We start from the raw sequence: 19,702 nt of genomic DNA on the forward strand, positions 1-19,702 counted from the left end.
ATGGTGTCGAGCTTCTTGAGTGTTGTTGGAGCTGCACTCATCCAGGCAAGTGGAGAGTATTCCATCACACTCCTGACTTGTGCCTTATAGGTGGTGGAAAGGCTTTGGGGAGTCAGGAGGTGAGACACTCACCGCAGAATACCCAGCCTCTGACCTGCTCTTGTTGCCACAGTATTTATGTGGCTGGTCCAGTTAAGTTTCTGGTCAATGGTGACCCCCAGGATATTGATGGTGGGGGATTCAGTGATGGTAATGCCGTTGAATGTCAAGGGATGGTTAGACTCTCGCTTGTTGGAGATAGTCATTGCCTGGCACTTCTGTGGCGCGAATGTTACCTACCATATATCAACCCAAGCCTGAAGATCATCCAGGCCTTTTTGCATGCGGGCATGGACTGCTTCATTATCTGTGGAATTGCGAATGGCGCTGAAAACTGTACAGTCATCAGCGAACATCCCCATTTCTGACTGTATGTTGGAGGGAAGGTCATTGATGAAGCAGCTGAAGATGGTTGGGCCTAGGACACTGCCCTGAGGAACTCCTGCAGCGATGTCCTGGGGCTGTGATGATTGATCTTCAACCACCACAACCATCTTCCTTTGTGCTAGGTATGACTCCAGCCAGTGATAGAGAGAGACAGAGACAGAGACAAAGCGACAGAGCGAGAGCGCGACAGGCAGACAGAGAGACAGTGAGCGAGAAAGAGAGAGAGGGACAGAGATATGGGGTGGGGGTGGGGGTTGTGTTGGGGGTGGGGTTTGAGGTGATGAATGTTTCCTGTTACCTGGGAAACTGTCAGCTGGTTCCCTCATTGGGATGGGCACTGAAAGAGAGAAGAATTGTTACCGGAGTTTGAAATGGAAGCCCTGCTTCCTGACCCCCGCTCCCTGACCCCCGCCCCCTGACCCCTGACCACAGGCTTTCATTCACTGAGCCCTGGAATCCTCAGGGTTTTAAGGCAGGGGCTTTCTGATGAAATGATCTATGAGCGCTCGCGGGACTCACAGAGGCTCACACCCATCTCACACTCACCCTCACCCTCACACTCGCTCGTCTCACACCCACCAATCTCACAACCCGCCCTCACACTTGCCCATCTCACACTCGCCCGTCTTACAACCACCCTCACACTCGCTGATCTCACAACCACTCCCTCTCACAACCATAGAATCATAGAATGGTTACACCACTGAAGGAGGCCATTCAGCTCATCGAGCCCGTGTCAGCTCTCTGAAAGAGCTCTTCAGCTAGTCCCACTTCCCCACCCATCTCACGCCCGCCGATCTCACTCACCCTCACACTCGGCGGTCTGACAGAACTTGACATCGACTCGCGGTCCAGCACAGTCTCTGCCCCCATTGGCAGGCGCTGGGTTTGAACATTCACGTGATCTGGTCATGTGCCCAATTCCGCCGCAGCTGCGGGAACAGGAAGTCCATGGGCTCCAAGTGGAAAACTCACCGTCGAGGACACAGGCAGAGAACGAGCAGGCCAAACGTCCGTTCCGGCAGGTACTGGAAGGGAAACACAGACAGGTTAACACAACTGTGGGGCCTCATCACACACTCACCTCACACCTCGCGCACACACAACTCACGCACACACCTCTGATCTCCCAACAGTCCATCCCTCACTGCAATAACTAACCAGTACCGAGCATAAGTCAACCTCCTGCTGGTTGCCCAGCAAAGACCACCCGATCTACTGGACACTGACTTGAGGAGACCTGAAGGGAAGGATCCCAGTCCCACTCCGGGACGTAAGCCCATAATCCAGGCTGACACTTCACTGTGGGAGTGCTGCAGCTATAATGCATGGGAACAGTGCCTGAAAGGGTGGTTGATAAGGAGGAGGTACTAGAAAGGTTGGCTGTACTTAAAGTAGATCAGTCACCAGGACCGGACGGGATACATCCTAGAATGCTGAGGGAGGTAAGAGTGGAAATCACGGAGGTACTGGTCATAGGCCTAGAAATTCGGTGGCGCGCCAAGCTCGCCTGGGCGCCTGAATTACTGCTCCGGGCAGAGCCGGGAGCGCCAGCCTGATATTCAGTTTGAGCGCCCCAAGAGGGATGCGGGGTGCTGCTCGAGGCGCCCCGTGTCCCTCTTGGGGCGCTGAAACTGAATATCGCAGCGCAACATGCCGCAGCGCCACACGCTGTGGCACGGCGCGCTGCGGTACTGCAGGCTTTCCTCCCCTTCTTAAGGGGGAGGGGCCTGCACCAGCGCGATGACCGATCGCGAGTGCCGGCAAAGGAGCCCGGCACCGAGGAGAAATGCCGGGCTCTCGGGACACAGCCGGCACTGCCCGGGGCAGGGGGGGGGGGGGGGAGGGATCAGGAGGCTGGGGAGGGCGGCGCGAGGAGGTGCTGGCAGGCAGCCACCGGAAAAAATGGCCGCCCCGCACCTCCACCTTAATTTGCGCCATTACCGCCACAGGTAGGCCCCGTGAACTGGTCGCGATTTGTGACCGGCGCTACGGGGGGGGGGGGGGTGGCCACGACCCAATATCGCGTTCGGGGCGGTAGCGGGGCACTGCGCAGACCGATGACGTCATTGGTGGCGGCGCAGCGCTACAGGCTAACGCTGCCATTAGCGCCTCGCTAAATCTCGCAGGAGGCGTGGCCAGTGGCGCTAAAGCCACTGAGTGCCCTCTTTAGGCACTAACTGGTGGCGCAGCCCACCGAATTTCTTGGCCATAATCTTCCAATCCTCCTTAGATACGGGGGTGGTGCCAGAGGACAGGAGAATTGCAAATGTTACACCATTGTTCAAAAAAGGGTGAAGGATAAACCCAGCAACTACAGGCCAGTCAGTTTGACCTCGGTAGTGGGAAAGCTTTTGGAAACGGTAATCGGGGATAAAATTAACAGTCACTTGGATAGTTGTGGATTAATTAAGGAAAGCCAGCACGGATTTATTAAAGGAAAACTGTGTTACGAACATACGAATTAGGAGCAGGAGTCGGCCACTCGGCCCCTCGAGCCTGCTCCACCATTCAATAAGATCATGGCCGATCCGATTACTCCACATTCCCGCCTCCCCGATAACCTTTCACCCCCTCGCTTACCAAGAATCTATACCTCTGCCTTAAAAATATTCAAAGACTCTGCTTCCACTGCCCTCTGAGGAAGAGAGTTCCAAAGACTCACGACCCTGTGTGAGAAAAAATTTCTCCTCATCTCTGTCTTAAATGGGCGACCCCTTATTTTTAAACCGTGACCCCTAGTTCTAGATTCTCCCACAAGAGGAAACATCCTCTCCACATCCACCCTGTCCAGACCCCTCAGGATCTTATATGTTTCAACCAAGTCACCTCTTACTCTTCTAAACTCCAGCGGATACAAGCCTAGCCTGTCCAACCTTTCCTCATAAGACAACCCGCCCATTCCAGGTATTAGTCTAGTAAACCTTCTCTGAACTGCTTCCAACGCATTTACATCCTTCCTTAAATAAGGAGACCAATACTGTACACAGTGCTCCAGATGTGGTCTCACCAATGCCCCGTATAACTGAAGCATAACCTCCCTACTTTTGTATTCAATTCCCCTCGCAATTAACGATAACATTCTATTAGCTTTCCTAATTACTTGCTGTACCTGCATAGTAACCTTTTGTGATTCATGCACTAGGACACCCAGATCCCTCTGCATCTCAGAGCTCTGCAATCTCTCACCATTTAGATAATATGCTTTTTTATTCTTCCTGCCAAAATGGACAACTTCACATTTTCCCACATTATACTCCATTTACCAGATCTTTGCCCACTCACTTAACTTATCTATATCCCTTTGTAGCCTCCTTATGTCCTCTTCACAATTTACTTTCCTACCTATCTTTGTGTCATCAGCAAATTTAGCAACCATACCTTCGGTCCCTTCATCCAAGTCATTTATATAAATTGTAAAAAGTTGAGGCCCCAGCATTGATCCCTGTGGCACACCACTCGTTACATCTTGCCAACCAGAAAATGACCCATTTATGCCTACTCTCTGTTTCCTGTTAGCTAGCCAATCTTCTATCCATGCCAATATGTTACCCCCTACACCATGAGCTTTTATTTTCCGCAGTAACCTTTGATGTGGCACCTTATCAAATGCCTCCTGGAGATCTAAGTACAGTACATCCACCGGTTCCCCTTTATCCACAGCACATGTTACTTCCTCAAAGAACTCCAATAAATTGATTAAACATGATTTCCCTTGCACAAAACCATGTTGACTCTGCCTGATTACCTTGAACTTTTCTAAATGCCCTGCTATAACATCCTAACTAACTTGTTTAACTAACTTGATGGAGTTTTTTGATGAGGTAACAGAGGGGGTTGATGAGGGCAAGGCAGTTGATGTGGTGTACATGGATTTCCAAAAGGCGTTTGATAAGGTGCCACATAATAGGCTTGCCAGCAAAGTTGAAGCCCATGGAATAAAAAAGGGACAGTGGCAGCATGGATACGAAACTGGCTAAGTGATGGGACAGAGTAGTGGTGAACGGTTGTTTTTCGGACTGGAGGAAGGTATACAGTGGTGTTCCCCAGGGGTCGGTTCTAGGACCACTGCTTTTCTTGATATATATTAGTGACTTGGACTTGGGTGTACAGGGCACAATTTCAAAATTTGCAGATGACACAAAACTTGGAAATATAGTGAACAGTGAGGAGGATAGTGATAGACTTCAGGAACATAGACAGGCTGGTGAAATGGGCGGGCATGTGGCAGATGAAATTTAACACAAAAAAGTGCGAACTGATATATTTTAGTAGGAAGAACGAGGACAGGCAATATAAACTGAAGGGTACAATCCGATAGGGGATGCCGGAACAGAGAGACCTGGGGGTATATGTGCACAAATCGTTAAAGGTGGCAGGGCAGGTTGAGAAAGTGGTTAAAAAGCACACGGGATCCTGAGCTTCATATATAGAGGCATAGAAAAGCAAGGAAGTTATGATGAACCTTTATAAAACACTGGTTCAGCCTCAACTGGAGTATTGTGTCCAATTCTGGGCACCGCACTTTAGGAAGGATGTGCAGGCCTTAGAGAGGGTGCAGAAAAGATTTACAAGAATGGTTCCAGGGATGAGGGGCTTCAGTTATGTGGATAGACTGGAGAAGCTGGGGTTGTTCTCCTTGGAGCAGAGAAGGTTGAGAGGAGATTTGATCGAGGTGTTCTGTTAAGTCTGTGTGTCCCAGTTATGCTTATTATAAATCACTGGACACAGACCACAAGAATAACTTTAACAGGTCTTTACTATTCGGAGGTCAGGGCTGAACTGCCCAGCAAATCCCTACACAACACTTATATACCGGTGTGGTCACCACCGGTATTACAGTATACAGCAGCCAAGAGAAAGTAGTACATCTCTTAAGGTAGTTCTCTTAAGGTGGAACAGGTTACATACACCACATGTTCAAAATCATGAGGGGTCTGGACAGAGTAGGTAGAGAGAAACTGTTCCCATTGGCGGAAGGGTCGAGAACCAGAGGACACAGATTTAAGGTGATTGGCAGAAGAACCAAAGGCGATGTAAGAAAAAAACATTTTTACGCAGCGAGTGGTTCGGATCTGGAATGCACTGCCTGAGGGTGGTGGAGGCAGACTCAATTGTGGCTTTCAAAAAGGAGTTGATAAGTCCCTGAAGGAAAAAAAATTGCAAGGCTACGGGGAAAGGGCGGGGGAGTGGGACTAGCTGAAGTGATGTTGCAGAGAGCCGGCACGGGCTGGATGGGCCGAATGGCCTCCATTCTATGATTGTATAATTGCACAGGCTCGAGGGGCTGAATGGCCTTCTCCTGTTCCTGTTTTAGAATCATCCCACTATTGGTCTAGTTCTGGGCCAATTTCTCCTCCCACGTCCCATCAGTTCACCTTTCCACAAACTGCCCGAATCCAATCGGCTCTTCCAGTTTCGCGACTGAATTTCTCTCTTTCTAGTCGACCTTAAACCTGATGATATTGTCGCGAGTGACCCCAGTCAGCTGGAACGGTCCTTACCAGTTGCTGCATTCGTGCTGCAGAGTCACCCCTGGAGAGATCTCCTCCTGAATCCCAGCACCATCTTCAGTCAGGATGGTCGGAGTGAGCGACGGATTAAGCGAGTGATTCCGGAATAACTGCAGAATATCCTCATTTATAACACAGCCACATTCCTAGACCGGAAACAAGGCAGGTGAGGCAATCGATCCTGGGAATCACTCGGGAAATTAAACTGACATTCAGGGTGCGCGCACAGACACGCGCGCACAGAGACACACGAACACAGACACGCACGAACACAGACACGCTCGCACAGAGACACACGAACACAGACACGCACGAACACAGACACGCTCGCACAGAGACACATGAACACAGACACGCGCGCACAGACACGCGCGCACAGAGACACACAAACACAGACACGCGCGCAGAGACACACGAACAGAGACACACGAACACAGACACGCACGAACACAGACGCGCTCGCACAGAGACGCGCGAGCACAGACACGCGCGCGCACAGACACGCGCGCACAGAGACGCACGAACACAGACACGCACGAACACAGACGCGCTCGCACAGAGACGCGCGAGCACAGACACGCGCGAGCACAGACACGCGCGCACAGAGACGCACGAACACAGACACGCACGAACACAGACGCGCGAGCACAGACGCGCGAGCACAGACACGCGCACAGACACAGACACGCGCACAGACACAGACACGCGCGCGCACAGACACGCGCGCGCACAGACACGCGCGAACACAGACACGCGCGAACACAGACACGCGCGAACACAGACACGCGCACACAGACACGCGCACAGAGACGTGTGCACAGAGACACACAGAGACGCGCACACAGAGACACACAGACACACACACATGGATGGAGCCTGGACTTTTCCTGCTGTGTGTGGAGCTCAGTACCACACCGGGTGAGATCAATGCTCTGAGCATAGGCCGGGGATGGAGCCTGGGCCTTTCCCCCTCACCAGGTTCTCTGCACAGCTTACGCCTCCGAGCTCTCACCTTAACACAGGATCCATTGTGAAGGTACATGTTGATGGGACAGTGACAGCCCTCCTCACAGCCCTCACTGAAGCAATCCACCAGGCCGTTCAGGTGGGCACAGCTATACGGACACCCCTCACTGCTCACACATTCTCGGTACAATCGGTCTGAAGGGCAGCCGAACTCTAGAAACAGAGAAAACGGCTCAATGACCGACACTGGAAACCAACACAATCAGCTCAGGCCCATCACTGGCCACCTCCGCCAGACCACACTCCGCACACTGCTGTCCATCCGTGACCCCGGCCCGACCCCGGCCCAATCCGTGACCCCGGCCGAATTCTGACCCCGACCCAACCCCGGCCCAATCCGTGACCCCGGCCCGACCCCGGCCCAATTCTGACCCCCGCGCCGACTCTCTCCCTCCGCGCCGACTCTCCCCACCGCGCCGACTCCCCTCTCCCCCCGCACCGACTCTCCTCTCCCCCCGCACCGACTCTGCTCTCCCCCCGCACCGTCTCTCCCCCCGCATCGACTCTCCTCTCCCCCCGCACCGACTCTCCTCTCCCCCCGCACCGTCTCTCCCCCCGCACCGACTCTCCTGTCCCCGCACCGACTCTCCTCTCCCCCCGCACCGACTCTCCTCTCCCCCCGCACCGTCTCTCCCCCCGCACCGACTCTCCTCTCCCCCCGCACCGACTCTCCCCCCGCACCGACTTTCTCCCCCCGCACCGACTCTCCTCTCCCCGCACCGACTCTCCTCTCCCCCCGCACCGACTCTCTCCCCCCGCACTGACTCTCCTCTCCCCGCACCGACTTTCTCCCCCCGCACCGACTCTCCTCTCCCCGCACCGACTCTGCTCTCCCCCCGCACCGTCTCTCCCCCCGCATCGACTCTCCTCTCCCCGCACCGACTCTCCTCTCCCCCCGCACCGACTCTCCTCTCCCCCCGCACCGTCTCTCCCCCCGCACCGACTCTCCTGTCCCCGCACCGACTCTCCTCTCCCCCCGCACCGACTCTCCTCTCCCCCCGCACCGTCTCTCCCCCCGCACCGACTCTCCCCCCGCACCGACTCTCCTCTCCCCGCACCGACTCTCTCCCCCCGCACTGACTCTCCTCTCCCCGCACCGACTCTCTCCCCCCGCACCGACTCTCCTCTCCCCGCACCGACTCTCCTCTCCCCCCGCACCGACTCTCCTCTCCCCCCGCACCGACTCTCCTCTCCCCCCGCACCGACTCTCCTCTCCCCCCGCACCGACTCTCCTCTCCCCCCGCACCGACTCTCCTCTCCCCCCGCACCGACTCTCCTCTCCCCCCGCACCGACTCACCTCTCCCCCCGCACCGACTCTCCTCTCCCCCCGCACCGACTCTCCTCTCCCCCCCGCACCGACTCTCCTCTCCCCCCGCACCGTCTCTCCCCCCGCACCGACTCACCTCTCCCCCTGCACCGACTCTCCTCTCCCCCCGCACCGACTCTCCTCTCCCCCCGCACCGACTCTCCTCTCTCCCCGCACCGACTCTCCTCTCCCCCCGCACCGACTCTCCTCTCCCCCCCGCACCGACTCTCCTCTCCCCCCCGCACCGACTCTCCTCTCCCCCCGCACCATCTCTCCCCCCGCACCGACTCACCTCTTCCCCCGCACCGACTCTCCTCACCCCCCGCACTGACTCTCCTCTCCCCCCGCACCGACTCTCCTCTCCCCCCGCACCGACTCTCCTCTCCCCCCGCACCGACTCTCCTCTCCCCCCGCACCGACTCTCCTCTCCCCCCGCACCGACTCTCCTCTCCCCCCGCACCGACTCTCCTCTCCCCCCGCACCGACTCCCCTCTCCCCCCGCACCGACTCCCCTCTCCCCCCGCATCGGCTCTCCTCTCCCCCCGCACCGACTCTCTCCCCCCGCGCCGACTCCCCTCTCCCCCCGCACCGACTCTCCTCTCCACCCGCACCGACTCTGCTCTCCCCCCGCACCGTCTCTCCCCCCGCATCGACTCTCCTCTCCCCGCACCGACTCTCCTCTCCCCGCACCGACTCTCCTCTCCCCCCGCACCGTCTCTCCCCCGGCTCCGTCTCTCCCCCCGCACCGACTCTCCTCTCCCCGCACCGACTCTCCTCTCCCCCCCGCACCGACTCTCCTCTCCCCCTGCACCGACTCTCCTCTCCCCCCGCACCGTCTCTCCCCCCGCACCGACTCTCCTCTCCCCCCGCACCGACTCTCCCCCCGCACCGACTCTCCTCTCCCCGCACCGACTCTCTCCCCCCGCACTGACTCTCCTCTCCCCGCACCGACTCTCTCCCCCCGCACCGACTCTCCTCTCCCCCCGCACCGACTCTCCTCTCCCCGCACCGACTCTCCTCTCCCCCCGCACCGACTCTCCTCTCCCCCCGCACCGACTCTCCTCTCCCCCCGCACCGACTCTCCTCTCCCCCCGCACCGACTCTCCTCTCCCCCCGCACCGACTCTCCTCTCCCCCCGCACCGACTCTCCTCTCCCCCCGCACCGACTCTCCTCTCCCCCCGCACCGACTCCCCTCTCCCCCCGCACCGGCTCCCCTCTCCCCCCGCACCGGCTCTCTCCCCCCGCACCGACTCTCCTCTCCCCCCGCACCGACTCTCCTCTCTCCCCGCACCGACTCTCCTCTCCCCCCGCACCGACTCTCCTCTCCCCCCGCACCGACTCTCCTCTCCCCCCGCACCGACTCTCCTCTCCCCCCGCACCGACTCTCCTCTCCCCCCGCACCGACTCTCCTCTCCCCCCGCACCGACTCTCCTCTCCCCCCGCACCGACTCTCCTCTCCCCCCGCACCGACTCTCCTCTCCCCCCGCACCGACTCTCCTCTCCCCCCGCACCGACTCTCCTCTCCCCCCGCACCGACTCTCCTCTCCCCCCGCACCGACTCTCCTCTCCCCCCGCACCGACTCTCCTCTCCCCCCGCACCGACTCTCCTCTCCCCCCGCACCGACTCTCCTCTCCCCTCGCACCGACTCTCCTCTCCCCCCGCACCGACTCTCCTCTCCCCCCGCACCGACTCTCCTCTCCCCCCGCACCGACTCTCCTCTCCCCCCGCACCGACTCTCCTCTCCCCCCGCACCGACTCTCCTCTCCCCCTGCACCGACTCTCCTCTCCCCCCGCACCGACTCTCCCCCGGCACCCCTCACTCATCCCCATCATGGATTTCAAAGAGGAAGATCATGTTTGACCAACCTTACTGAATTCTTTGAATAAGTATCAGAAGGGGTAGATTTGGGTAATGCAGTAGGTGTAACATATCTAGATTTTCAAAAGGCCTTTAATAAGGGGGAGCAGACAGGCGTTTCTGTGGCTGCAGACGTGACTCCAGGATGGTATGTTGCCTCCCTGGTTCCAGGGTCAAGGATGTCACTGAATGGCTGCAGGGCATTCTGAGGGGGGAGGGTGAACAGTCAGAGGTCATTCTCCATATGACATATGCAGAAAGAGGGATGAGGTCCTGCAGGCAGAGTTTAGGGAGCTAGGCGAGAGACTAAAAAGCAGGACCTCAAAGGTAGTAATCTCCGGATTACTCCCGGTGCCACGTGCTAGTGAGTACAGGAATAGGAGGATAGAGCAGATGAGTGCGTGGCTGGAGAGATGGTGCAGGAGGGAAGGCTTTAGATTCCTGAGGCATTGGGACCATTTCTGGGGGAGGTGGGACCTGTACAAGCCAGACGGGTTGCACCTCAATGGGAACGGGACCAATACCCTCGCTGGGGGGGTTGCTAGTGCTGTTGGGGAGGGTTTGAACTAGCTTGGCAGGGGGATGGGAACCTAAGAATAGAGTCAGTAGGGAGGGAAGAAAAACTGGAATTGGAAAACAAAAATGTAGAAAGTAAATTGGGAGGACAGAGGAATCAAGGGCTAGACAGCAGTCAACAAGGAGGTTTGCCTGTACTAAATGGTAAATACTTCAATGTAAGGAGTATAGCGAACAAGGCAGATGAGCTGAGGGCACAGGTAGATACTTGGGACTAAGATATTATAAGGTCCCGCATAAGAGATTAGCGTGCAAAGTTAAAGCACATGAGATTTGGGGCAAGGTACTGACTTGGATAGAGAACTGGTTGGCAGACAGAAAGCAAAGAGTTGGAATAAACGGATCTTTTTCCGAGTGGCAGGCAGTGACTAGTGGGGTACCGCAGGGATCGGCCCTAGGACCCCAGCTATTCACAATATATATTAATGATCTAGACAAGGGAACTAGATGCAATATCTCCAAGTTTGCAGACGACGCAAAGCTGGGTGGGCGTATGTGTTGTGAGGAGGATGCAGAGAAACTTCAGTATGATTTGGGCAGGTTGGGTGATTGGGCAGATGCATGGCAGATGCAGTATAATGTGGATAAATGCGAGGTTATCCACTTTGGTGGCAAAAACAGGAAGGCAGATTATCTGAACAGCAATAGATTGGGAAAAGGGGAAGTGCAACGAGACCTGGGTGTCCTTGTGCACCAGTCGCTGAAGGTAAGCATGCAGGTGCAGCAGGCGGTTAAGAAGGCGATGGTCCAAAATGGTGTTCTAGATTGGAGATGGGTTGGCGGTAGATTGTTCAAGTCGGCCTGGATCGGCATGTCTTTGCTGGTGTAGCGGTTGTATTCTCTGGAGACTGCATATTTGCGGTGTAGGTGTGGTGGTGCGATGTTTGCAAGGACGGGAAACCAAGGTGTTGGTACCGGTGATAATTCTCATAGTAGAATTCAGCTGGACATCAAAGGATTTGACATGCAGACTCGATAGCCATGCCGGAGAGCAGTACTCACTGTAGAGTACACCAGGGCGAGTGCTGCCGTACAGTTTGAGCGTCTGCTCCCCATGTGGATCCGGCCAGTTTCTGGATCAAGTTGACCCTACTCTTTAGTTTCTTCCCAAGGTTCTGGAGATGTTGTCTATATGACAGGGTGCGATCGAGCGTGACTCCTAAATACGAGTACTGAGGGAGTGCTGCACTGTCAGTGGGTCAGTACTGAGGGAGCGCTGCACTGTCAGTGGGTCAGTACTGAGGGAGCGCTGCAATGTCAGTGGGTCAGTACTGAGGGAGTGCTGCACTGTCAGTGGGTCAGTACTGAGGGAGTGTTGCACTGTCAGTGGGTCAGTACTGAGGGAGTGCTGCACTGTCAGTGGGTCAGTACTGAGGGAGCGCTGCAATGTCAGTGGGTCAGTACTGAGGGAGTGCTGCACTGTCAGTGGGTCAGTACTGAGGGAGTGCTGCAATGTCAGTGGGTCAGTACTGAGGGAGCGCTGCAATGTCAGTGGGTCAGTACTGAGGGAGTGCTGCACTGTCAGTGGGTCAGTACTGAGGGAGCGCTGCACTGTCAGTGGGTCAGTACTGAGGGAGCGCTGCAATGTCAGTGGGTCAGTACTGAGGGAGCGCTGCAATGTCAGTGGGTCAGTACTGAGGGAGCGCTGCAATGTCAGTGGGTCAGTACTGAGGGAGCGCTGCAATGTCAGTGGGTCAGTACTGAGGGAGCGCTGCACTGTCAGTGGGTCAGTACTGAGGGAGCGCTGCAATGTCAGTGGGTCAGTACTGAGGGAGTGCTGCACTGTCAGTGGGTCAGTACTGAGGGAGTGCTGCACTGTCAGTGGGTCAGTACTGAGGGAGTGCTGCACTGTCAGTGGGTCAGTACTGAGGGAGCGCTGCAATGTCAGTGGGTCAGTACTGAGGGAGTGCTGCACTGTCAGTGGGTCAGTACTGAGGGAGCGCTGCAATGTCAGTGGGTCAGTACTGAGGGAGTGCTGCACTGTCAGTGGGTCAGTACTGAGGGAGTGCTGCAATGTCAGTGGGTCAGTACTGAGGGAGCGCTGCAATGTCAGTGGGTCAGTACTGAGGGAGCGCTGCAATGTCAGTGGGTCAGTACTGAGGGAGCGCTGCAATGTCAGTGGGTCAGTACTGAGGGAGCGCTGCAATGTCAGTGGGTCAGTACTGAGGGAGTGCTGCACTGTCAGTGGGTCAGTACTGAGGGAGTGCTGCACTGTCAGTGGGTCAGTACTGAGGGAGTGCTGCACTGTCAGTGGGTCAGTACTGAGGGAGCACTGCAATGTCAGTGGGTCAGTACTGAGGGAGTGCTGCACTGTCAGTGGGTCAGTACTGAGGGAGCGCTGCAATGTCAGTGGGTCAGTACTGAGGGAGTGCTGCACTGTCGGAGGTGCTGTCTTTCAGATGAGATGTTAAACCAAGGTCCGTCTGCTCTCAGGTAGACATAAAAGATCCCATGGCACTATTTTGAAGAAGAGCAGGGGAGTTACCTCCAGTGTCCTGGGCCAATAATTATTCCTCAATCAACATAACAAAACCAGATTATCTGGTATTTATCACAGTCCTGTTTGTGGGAGCTTCCTGTGCGCAAATTGGCTGCTGCTTTTCCTAAATTGCAACAGTGACAACACTTCAGAAAGTACTTGTTTTATTTGTTTATGGGATGCGGGCGTCACTGGCAAGGCCGGCATTTATTGCCCATCCCTAGTTGCCCCTTGAGAAGGTGGTGGTGAGCCGCCTTCTTGAACCGCTGCAGTCCGTGTGGTGAAGGTGCCCCCACAGTGCTGTTAGGGAGGGAGTGCCAGGATTTTGACCCAGCGACGATGAAGGATCGGCGATATACTTCTAAGTCAGGATGGTGTGTGACTTCAAGGGGAAGTTGGAGGTGGTGATGTTCCCATGCGCCTGCTGCCCTTGTCCTTCAAGGTGGAAGAGGTCGCTGGTTTGGGAGGTGCTGCCGAAGAAGCCTTGGCGAGTTGCTGCAGTGCATCTTGTAGATGGTCCACACTGCAGGCACGGTGCGCCGGTGGTGGAGGGAGTGAATGTTTAAGGTGGTGGATGGGATGCCAATCAAGCAGGCTGCTTTGTCCTGGATGGTGTCGAGCTTCTTGAGTGTTGTTGGAGCTGCACTCATCCAGGCAAGTGGAGAGTATTCCATCACACTCCTTACTTGTGCCTTGTAGATGGTGGAAAGGCTTTGGGGAGTCAGGAGGTGAGACACTCGCCACAGAATACCCAGCCTCTGACCTGTTCTTGTAGCCACAGTATTTATGTGGCTGGTCCAGTTAAGTTTCTGGTCAATGGTGACCCCAGGATGTTGATGGTGGGGTATTCGGCGATGGTAATGCCGTTGAATGTCAAGGGGAGGTGGTTAGACTCTCGCTTGTTGGAGATAGTCATTGCCTGGCACTTGTGTGGCGCGAATGTTACCTGTCACTTATCAGCCCAAACCTGAATGTCATCCAGGTCTTGCTGCATGCGGGCATGGACTGCTTCATTATCTGAGGAGTTGTGAATGGCACTGAACACTGTGCAGTCATCAGTGAACATCCCCACTTCTGACCTTATTTTGGAGGGAAGGTCATTGATGAAGCAGCTGAAGATGGTTGGGCCTAGGACACTGCCCTGAGGAACTCCTGCAGCGATGTCCTGGAGCTGTGATGATTGACCTTCAAACACCACAACCATCTTCCTTTGTGCTAGGTATGACTCCAGCCAGTGGAGCGTTTTCCCCCTGATTCCCATTGACTTCAGTTTTACTAGGGCTCCTTGATGCCACACTCGGTCACATGCTGCCTTGATGTCAAGGGCAGTCACTCTCACCTCACCTCTGGAATTCAGCTCCTTTGTCCATGTTTGGACCAAGGCTATAATGAGGTCGGGAGTCGAGTGGTCTTGGCGGAACCCAAACTCGGCATCAGTGAGCAGGTTATTGGTGAGTAAGTGCCACTTGATAGCACTGTCGATGACATCTTCCATCACTTTGCTGATGATTGAGAGTAGACTGATGGGGCGGTAATTGGCTGGATTGGATTTGTCCTGCTTTTTGTGGACAGGACATACCTGGGCAGTTTTCCACATTGTCGGATAGATGCCAGTGTTGTAGCTGTACTGGAACAGCTTGGCTAGAGGCGCGGCTAGTTCTAGAGCACAAGTCTTCAGCACGATAGCCGGGGTGTTGTCGGGGCCCATAGCCTTTGCTGTATCCAGTGTACTCAGCCGTTTCTTGATATGACGTGGAGTGAATCGAATTGGCTGAAGACTGGCTTCTGTGATGGTGGGGACCTCAGGAGTAGGCCAATATGGATCATCCACTCGGCACTTCTGGCTGAAGATGGTTGCAAACGCTTCAGCCTTGTCTTTTGCACTCACGTGCTGGGCTCCACCATCATTGAGGATGGGGATATTCATGGAGCCTCCTCCTCCTGTTAGTTGTTTAATGGTCCACCACCATTCACGACTGGATGTGGCAGGACTGCAGAGCTTTGATCTGATCTGTTGATTGTGGGATCACCTGGTGCTGTTCTTAGCATGCTCTTCTACACCCCTTATTGAACCAGGGTTGGTCCCCTGGCTTGGTGGTAATGGTAGAGTGAGGGATATGCCGGGCCATGAGGTTACAGATTGTGGTGGAATACAATTCTGCTGCTGCTGATGGCCCACAGTGCCTCATGGATGCCCAGTTTTGAGCTACTAGATCTGTTCTGAATCTATCCCATTTAGCACGGTGGTAGTGCCACACAACACGATGGAGGGTGTCCTCATTGTGAAGATGGGACTTCGTCTCCACAATGACTGTGAGGTGGTCACTGCTACTAATACGGTCTTGGACAGATGCATCTGCGACAGGTAGGTTGGTGAGGACGAGGTCAAGTAGGTTTTTCCCCTCGTGTTGGTTCTCTCGCCACCTGTCGCAGGCCCAGACTGGCAGTTATGTCCTTCAGGACTCGGCCAGCTCGGTCAGTAGTGGTGCTACCGAGCCACTCTTGGTGATGGACATTGAAGTCCCCCACCCAGAGTACATTCTGTGCCCTTGCTACTCTCAGTGCTTCTTCCAAGTGGTGTTCAACATGGAGGAGCACTGATTCATCAGCTGAGGGAGGGCGGTAGGTGGTAATCAGCAGGAGGTTTCCTTGCCCATGCTTGACCTGAAGCCATGAGACTTCATGGGGTCCGGAGTCAATGTTGAAGATTCCCAGGGCCACTCCTTCCTGACTGTATACCACTGTGCCGCCACCCCTGGTGGGTCTGTCCTGCCGGTGGGACAGGACATACCCAGGGATGGTGATGGAGGAGTCTGGGACATTGGCTGAAAGGTATGATCCTGTGTGTATGACTATGTCAGGCTGTTGTTTGACTAGTCTGTGGGACAGCTCTCCCAATATTGGCACAAGTCCCCAGGTGTTAGTGAGGAGGACTTTGCAGGGTTGACTGGGCTGGGTGTGCCATTGCCGTGTCCGTAGCCGGTGCCGAGGTCGATGCCAGGTGGTCCCTCCGGTTTCATTGGCTGTAAAGCGCTTTGTGATGTCCGGTGGTTGTGAAAGGCGCTATAGAAATGCAAGTCTTTCTTTCTTTTATAAGAAAAACAGACAAAGCACTGGGGTTCATTTCTGGGGATAGAATTGAAAAACAGGGAAGGCATGTTAAACCTGTACAGAACCTTGGTTAGACCACACTTGGAGCAGTTCTGGTCTCCATATTATAATGAGGTTATAGAGGCAGCGGAGAAGGTGCAATAAGATTTACTAGAATGATACCAGAATGGAGAGGTTATACAGATCAGGAGAGATTGAACGGGCGGGGGCTCTTTTCTCTAGAAGAGAGAAGGCTGAGGGGTGACCCGATCGAGGTCTTCAGGATTATGAAAGGGTTCGATAGGGTAGACGTAGAGAAGATGTTTCCACTTGTGGGTGAGACCAGAACTAGGGGCCATCAATATAAGATCGTCACTAATAAATCCAATGGGGAATTCAGGAGAAACTTCTTTACCCAGCGAGTGGTGAGAATGTGGAACTCGCTGCCACAGGGAGTGGTCGAGGCGAAGAGCACGGAGGCTTTTAAGGGGAAGCTGGATAAACACACGAGGGAGAAAGGAATCGAAGAATATGCTGATGGGGTGAGATGGGGAGGGGTGAGAGGAGGCTGGTGTGGAGCATAAACCGGCACGGACTTGTTGGATTGAATGGCCTTTCTGTGCTGTAAATACAATGCCAGTGTGCACCCTATCATGGACTCTGCTCCCTCATTCATATTCCAGCATAAATATCGGCAGAGAGAGAGAGAGAGAGAGAGACAGAGAGTCAGACAGAGACAGAGAGACAGAGACAGAGAGACAGACAGAGACAGAGAGACAGAGAGAGACAGAGAGACAGACAGAGGCCCCCTCCCCCACTGGCTCTCTCACACAGGAACAGGAGGAGGCCATTCAGCCCCTCGAGCCTGTTCCGCCATTCAATGAGATCATGGCTGATCTGTGACCTAACTCCATCCACCCGGCCTGGCTCCATATTCTTTTATACCCTTGTCTAGCAAAAATCTATCAAGCTCGGATTTAAAATGATTAATTGAGCCCCCAGCATCTGCTGCTTTTTGTGGGCGAGAGTTCCACACTTCTAGAAGCGATTCCTAACTTCTCTCCTGAACGGCCTGGCTCTGATTTTAAGATTAAAATCTCATGGATCCCTAAATCTCTTGGACCTCCGCTGTTCTGAGCTTTTCACAATTTAAATATCACTCGGATCGATCCTTTCTGGTCCAAATGGATGACCTCACACTGACTGCGTTGAAATCCATCTGCCACAGTTTTGCCCACTCACTTAATCTGTCAATGGGGGTGAAATTCGGTGGCGCCCCCTTTGGGGCACTAACGTCGCTAATTTTAGCGCCTGAAAATGTTAGCGCCCCCGTGCCGTAAATTCAGTAGTAGCACCCCCAGCAGGAGGCGCTCCCCTCCTTCCTGGGGCGCTACCAGTGAATTGCGCGATGCTATGCGCAACAGCGCCACGCGCGTCAGCACGTAACGCCATGTCATTCCAGGCCTCCCTCCCCTAATTAAAGGGGAGGGGCCTAGCGCTGCACGCACCAGGGCCCTGCTGGACCACCAGAGAGCAGGGTGCCGGGAAAAGGGCCCAGCACTCAAGAGGAGGAGCGCGGGGCGGAGCGATCGCGGCCGACACCCTAAGGAAAAAAGAGGAAGGGGGCGGGTGCTGGCAGTCGGCCAAAAAAAATGGCTGCCCAACACCTGCCCCTTTACAAGCGCTGCCGCGGCTGCAAAAACACCACCCTGACCCTGTCGGACATATCGTCCGGCGGTAGGTCAGGGGGCGCATCCCAAGGTTGCGGCCAGGGTGCGAGCGGGGTGCCCTCCAATGACGCCATTGACGGTGGCGCAGCGCACTACTGGCTACCACCGCCGCTAACCTCCTGCTGAAATTCGCGGGAGGTGTTAGGGGTGCCGCGCCCGGGCGCTAGGGGCTTTGCCCCAGGGGGCACTAACAGGAGGTGCAAAGCAACCCAATTTTTCCTTCAATGTCTCTTTGCAATTTGACACATCGCTTACTATACCATCAGTCTCTTATGTAGAAACTTGTCGAATGTCTTCTGGAAGTCCATATAAACTACATCCATGGACATTCCCCTGTCTACTACAGTACTTTAGTCACTTCCTCAAAAAAAACAATGAGGTTCGTTAGACATGACCTCCCCTTTCCAAATCCACATTGGCTCGCTCTCCTCAGCTCACATTTCTCCAAGTGCTTAGTCACTCTGTCCTTAATTACAGATTGCAATAACTTCCCCACAGCAGATGTTAGACTAACAGACCTATCATTTCCCAGTTTCTCTCTCATACCTTTCTTAAATAATGGAGTTACATTTGCAATTTTCCAATCTAAAAGGACAATTCCTGAATCGTGAGAGCTTTGGACGATTATGGCTAAAGCATCTGCAATTTCCTCACCGACTTCCTTTAACACCCTGGGGTGTAAACCATCAGGTCCGGGGGATTGGTCACTCTTTAGTGCCATTATTTTTCCTAACCCACTGCCCATTCCCCCACTGGCTACATCCAATGGACATCAGCAGGAGTGATTAGACTGTGAGGGATGGAGGTAGTGAGGGATGGAGTGAGTGAGTGAGTGAGTGAGTGAGGGATGGAGTGAGGGAGGGATTGACGGATGGAGTAACGGAGGGAGAGGGGTCACTCCAAGGCGTCAAACCGCTGTAGTAATGAGTCAGGGTCCGAGAGGCAGAGCGGGCACTGTTCATTCAGCAGGGTATGGATTAACTTACTCACCGAGGCAGACCTGGGTCTGGCAGGTTTTACTCTGGGCTGGGAAGCCATCACACGGTGGGATGAGACAGGAGCGAGTCCGGATCTGCTCCCCGCCTCCACATGACACACTGCATGGTGACCATGGCGACCATTTGCTCCACATCAGCCAATCTGCCATCGAGAGGGAAGGTGTGAGACACGTTGACAGTGACACTGACGCTCAGTGAGTGATGTAGAAATCACAACAGCACCGGAAACTCACCGTCACACGTCCCATTGCAGCTCCGCGACTCCTGAGCATTTCCCACACACGAGTCCGGGAGATCAGAGTCACAGCTTCGGTGGCGAGACTCAAATCCTGCTCCACAGGACCTGGAACACGGGCTCCACTCAGCCCATTGGGTCCAGCCTAGTGTGGGAAGAGACAATACAGACAAAGCAACCGGGATTGACACCGGAATAATCAGCATCAACAACAACAACAACCTGTATTTATATAGCACCTTTAACGTAGTAAAATGTCCCAAAGCACTTCACAGGAGTAGTAGAAGACAAAAAAATTGGACACGAGCCACATAAGGAGAAATGAGAACAGGTGACCAATAGCTTGGTCAAAGTCGGAGTGCTGGCAAAAGAGCCCAGACTGCGCGGGGGGCGGGTCAGGAG

General features: G+C 54.8%; 1 protein-coding gene across 1 annotated transcript in view; it reads right to left on the reverse strand.

Moving 5' to 3' along the window:
* sspo (SCO-spondin) overlaps positions 1-19,702 on the reverse strand; it is a 546,162-nt gene that overhangs the window by 131,463 nt on the left and 394,997 nt on the right. The window contains exons 40-42 of the mRNA XM_085993923.1: positions 7,012-7,178; positions 5,991-6,145; positions 1,462-1,514 (exon numbers count right to left, since the gene is read on the reverse strand). Coding sequence (XP_085850049.1) covers positions 1,462-1,514; positions 5,991-6,145; positions 7,012-7,178 — 375 coding nt within the window. The remainder of the gene's footprint in view (positions 1-1,461; positions 1,515-5,990; positions 6,146-7,011; positions 7,179-19,702) is intronic.

The sequence above is a fragment of the Somniosus microcephalus genome, chromosome 7, assembly GCF_052327205.1.
Source record: "Somniosus microcephalus isolate GS21.2 chromosome 7, FLI_Smic_1.0, whole genome shotgun sequence".
Lineage (NCBI taxonomy): Eukaryota > Metazoa > Chordata > Chondrichthyes > Squaliformes > Somniosidae > Somniosus > Somniosus microcephalus.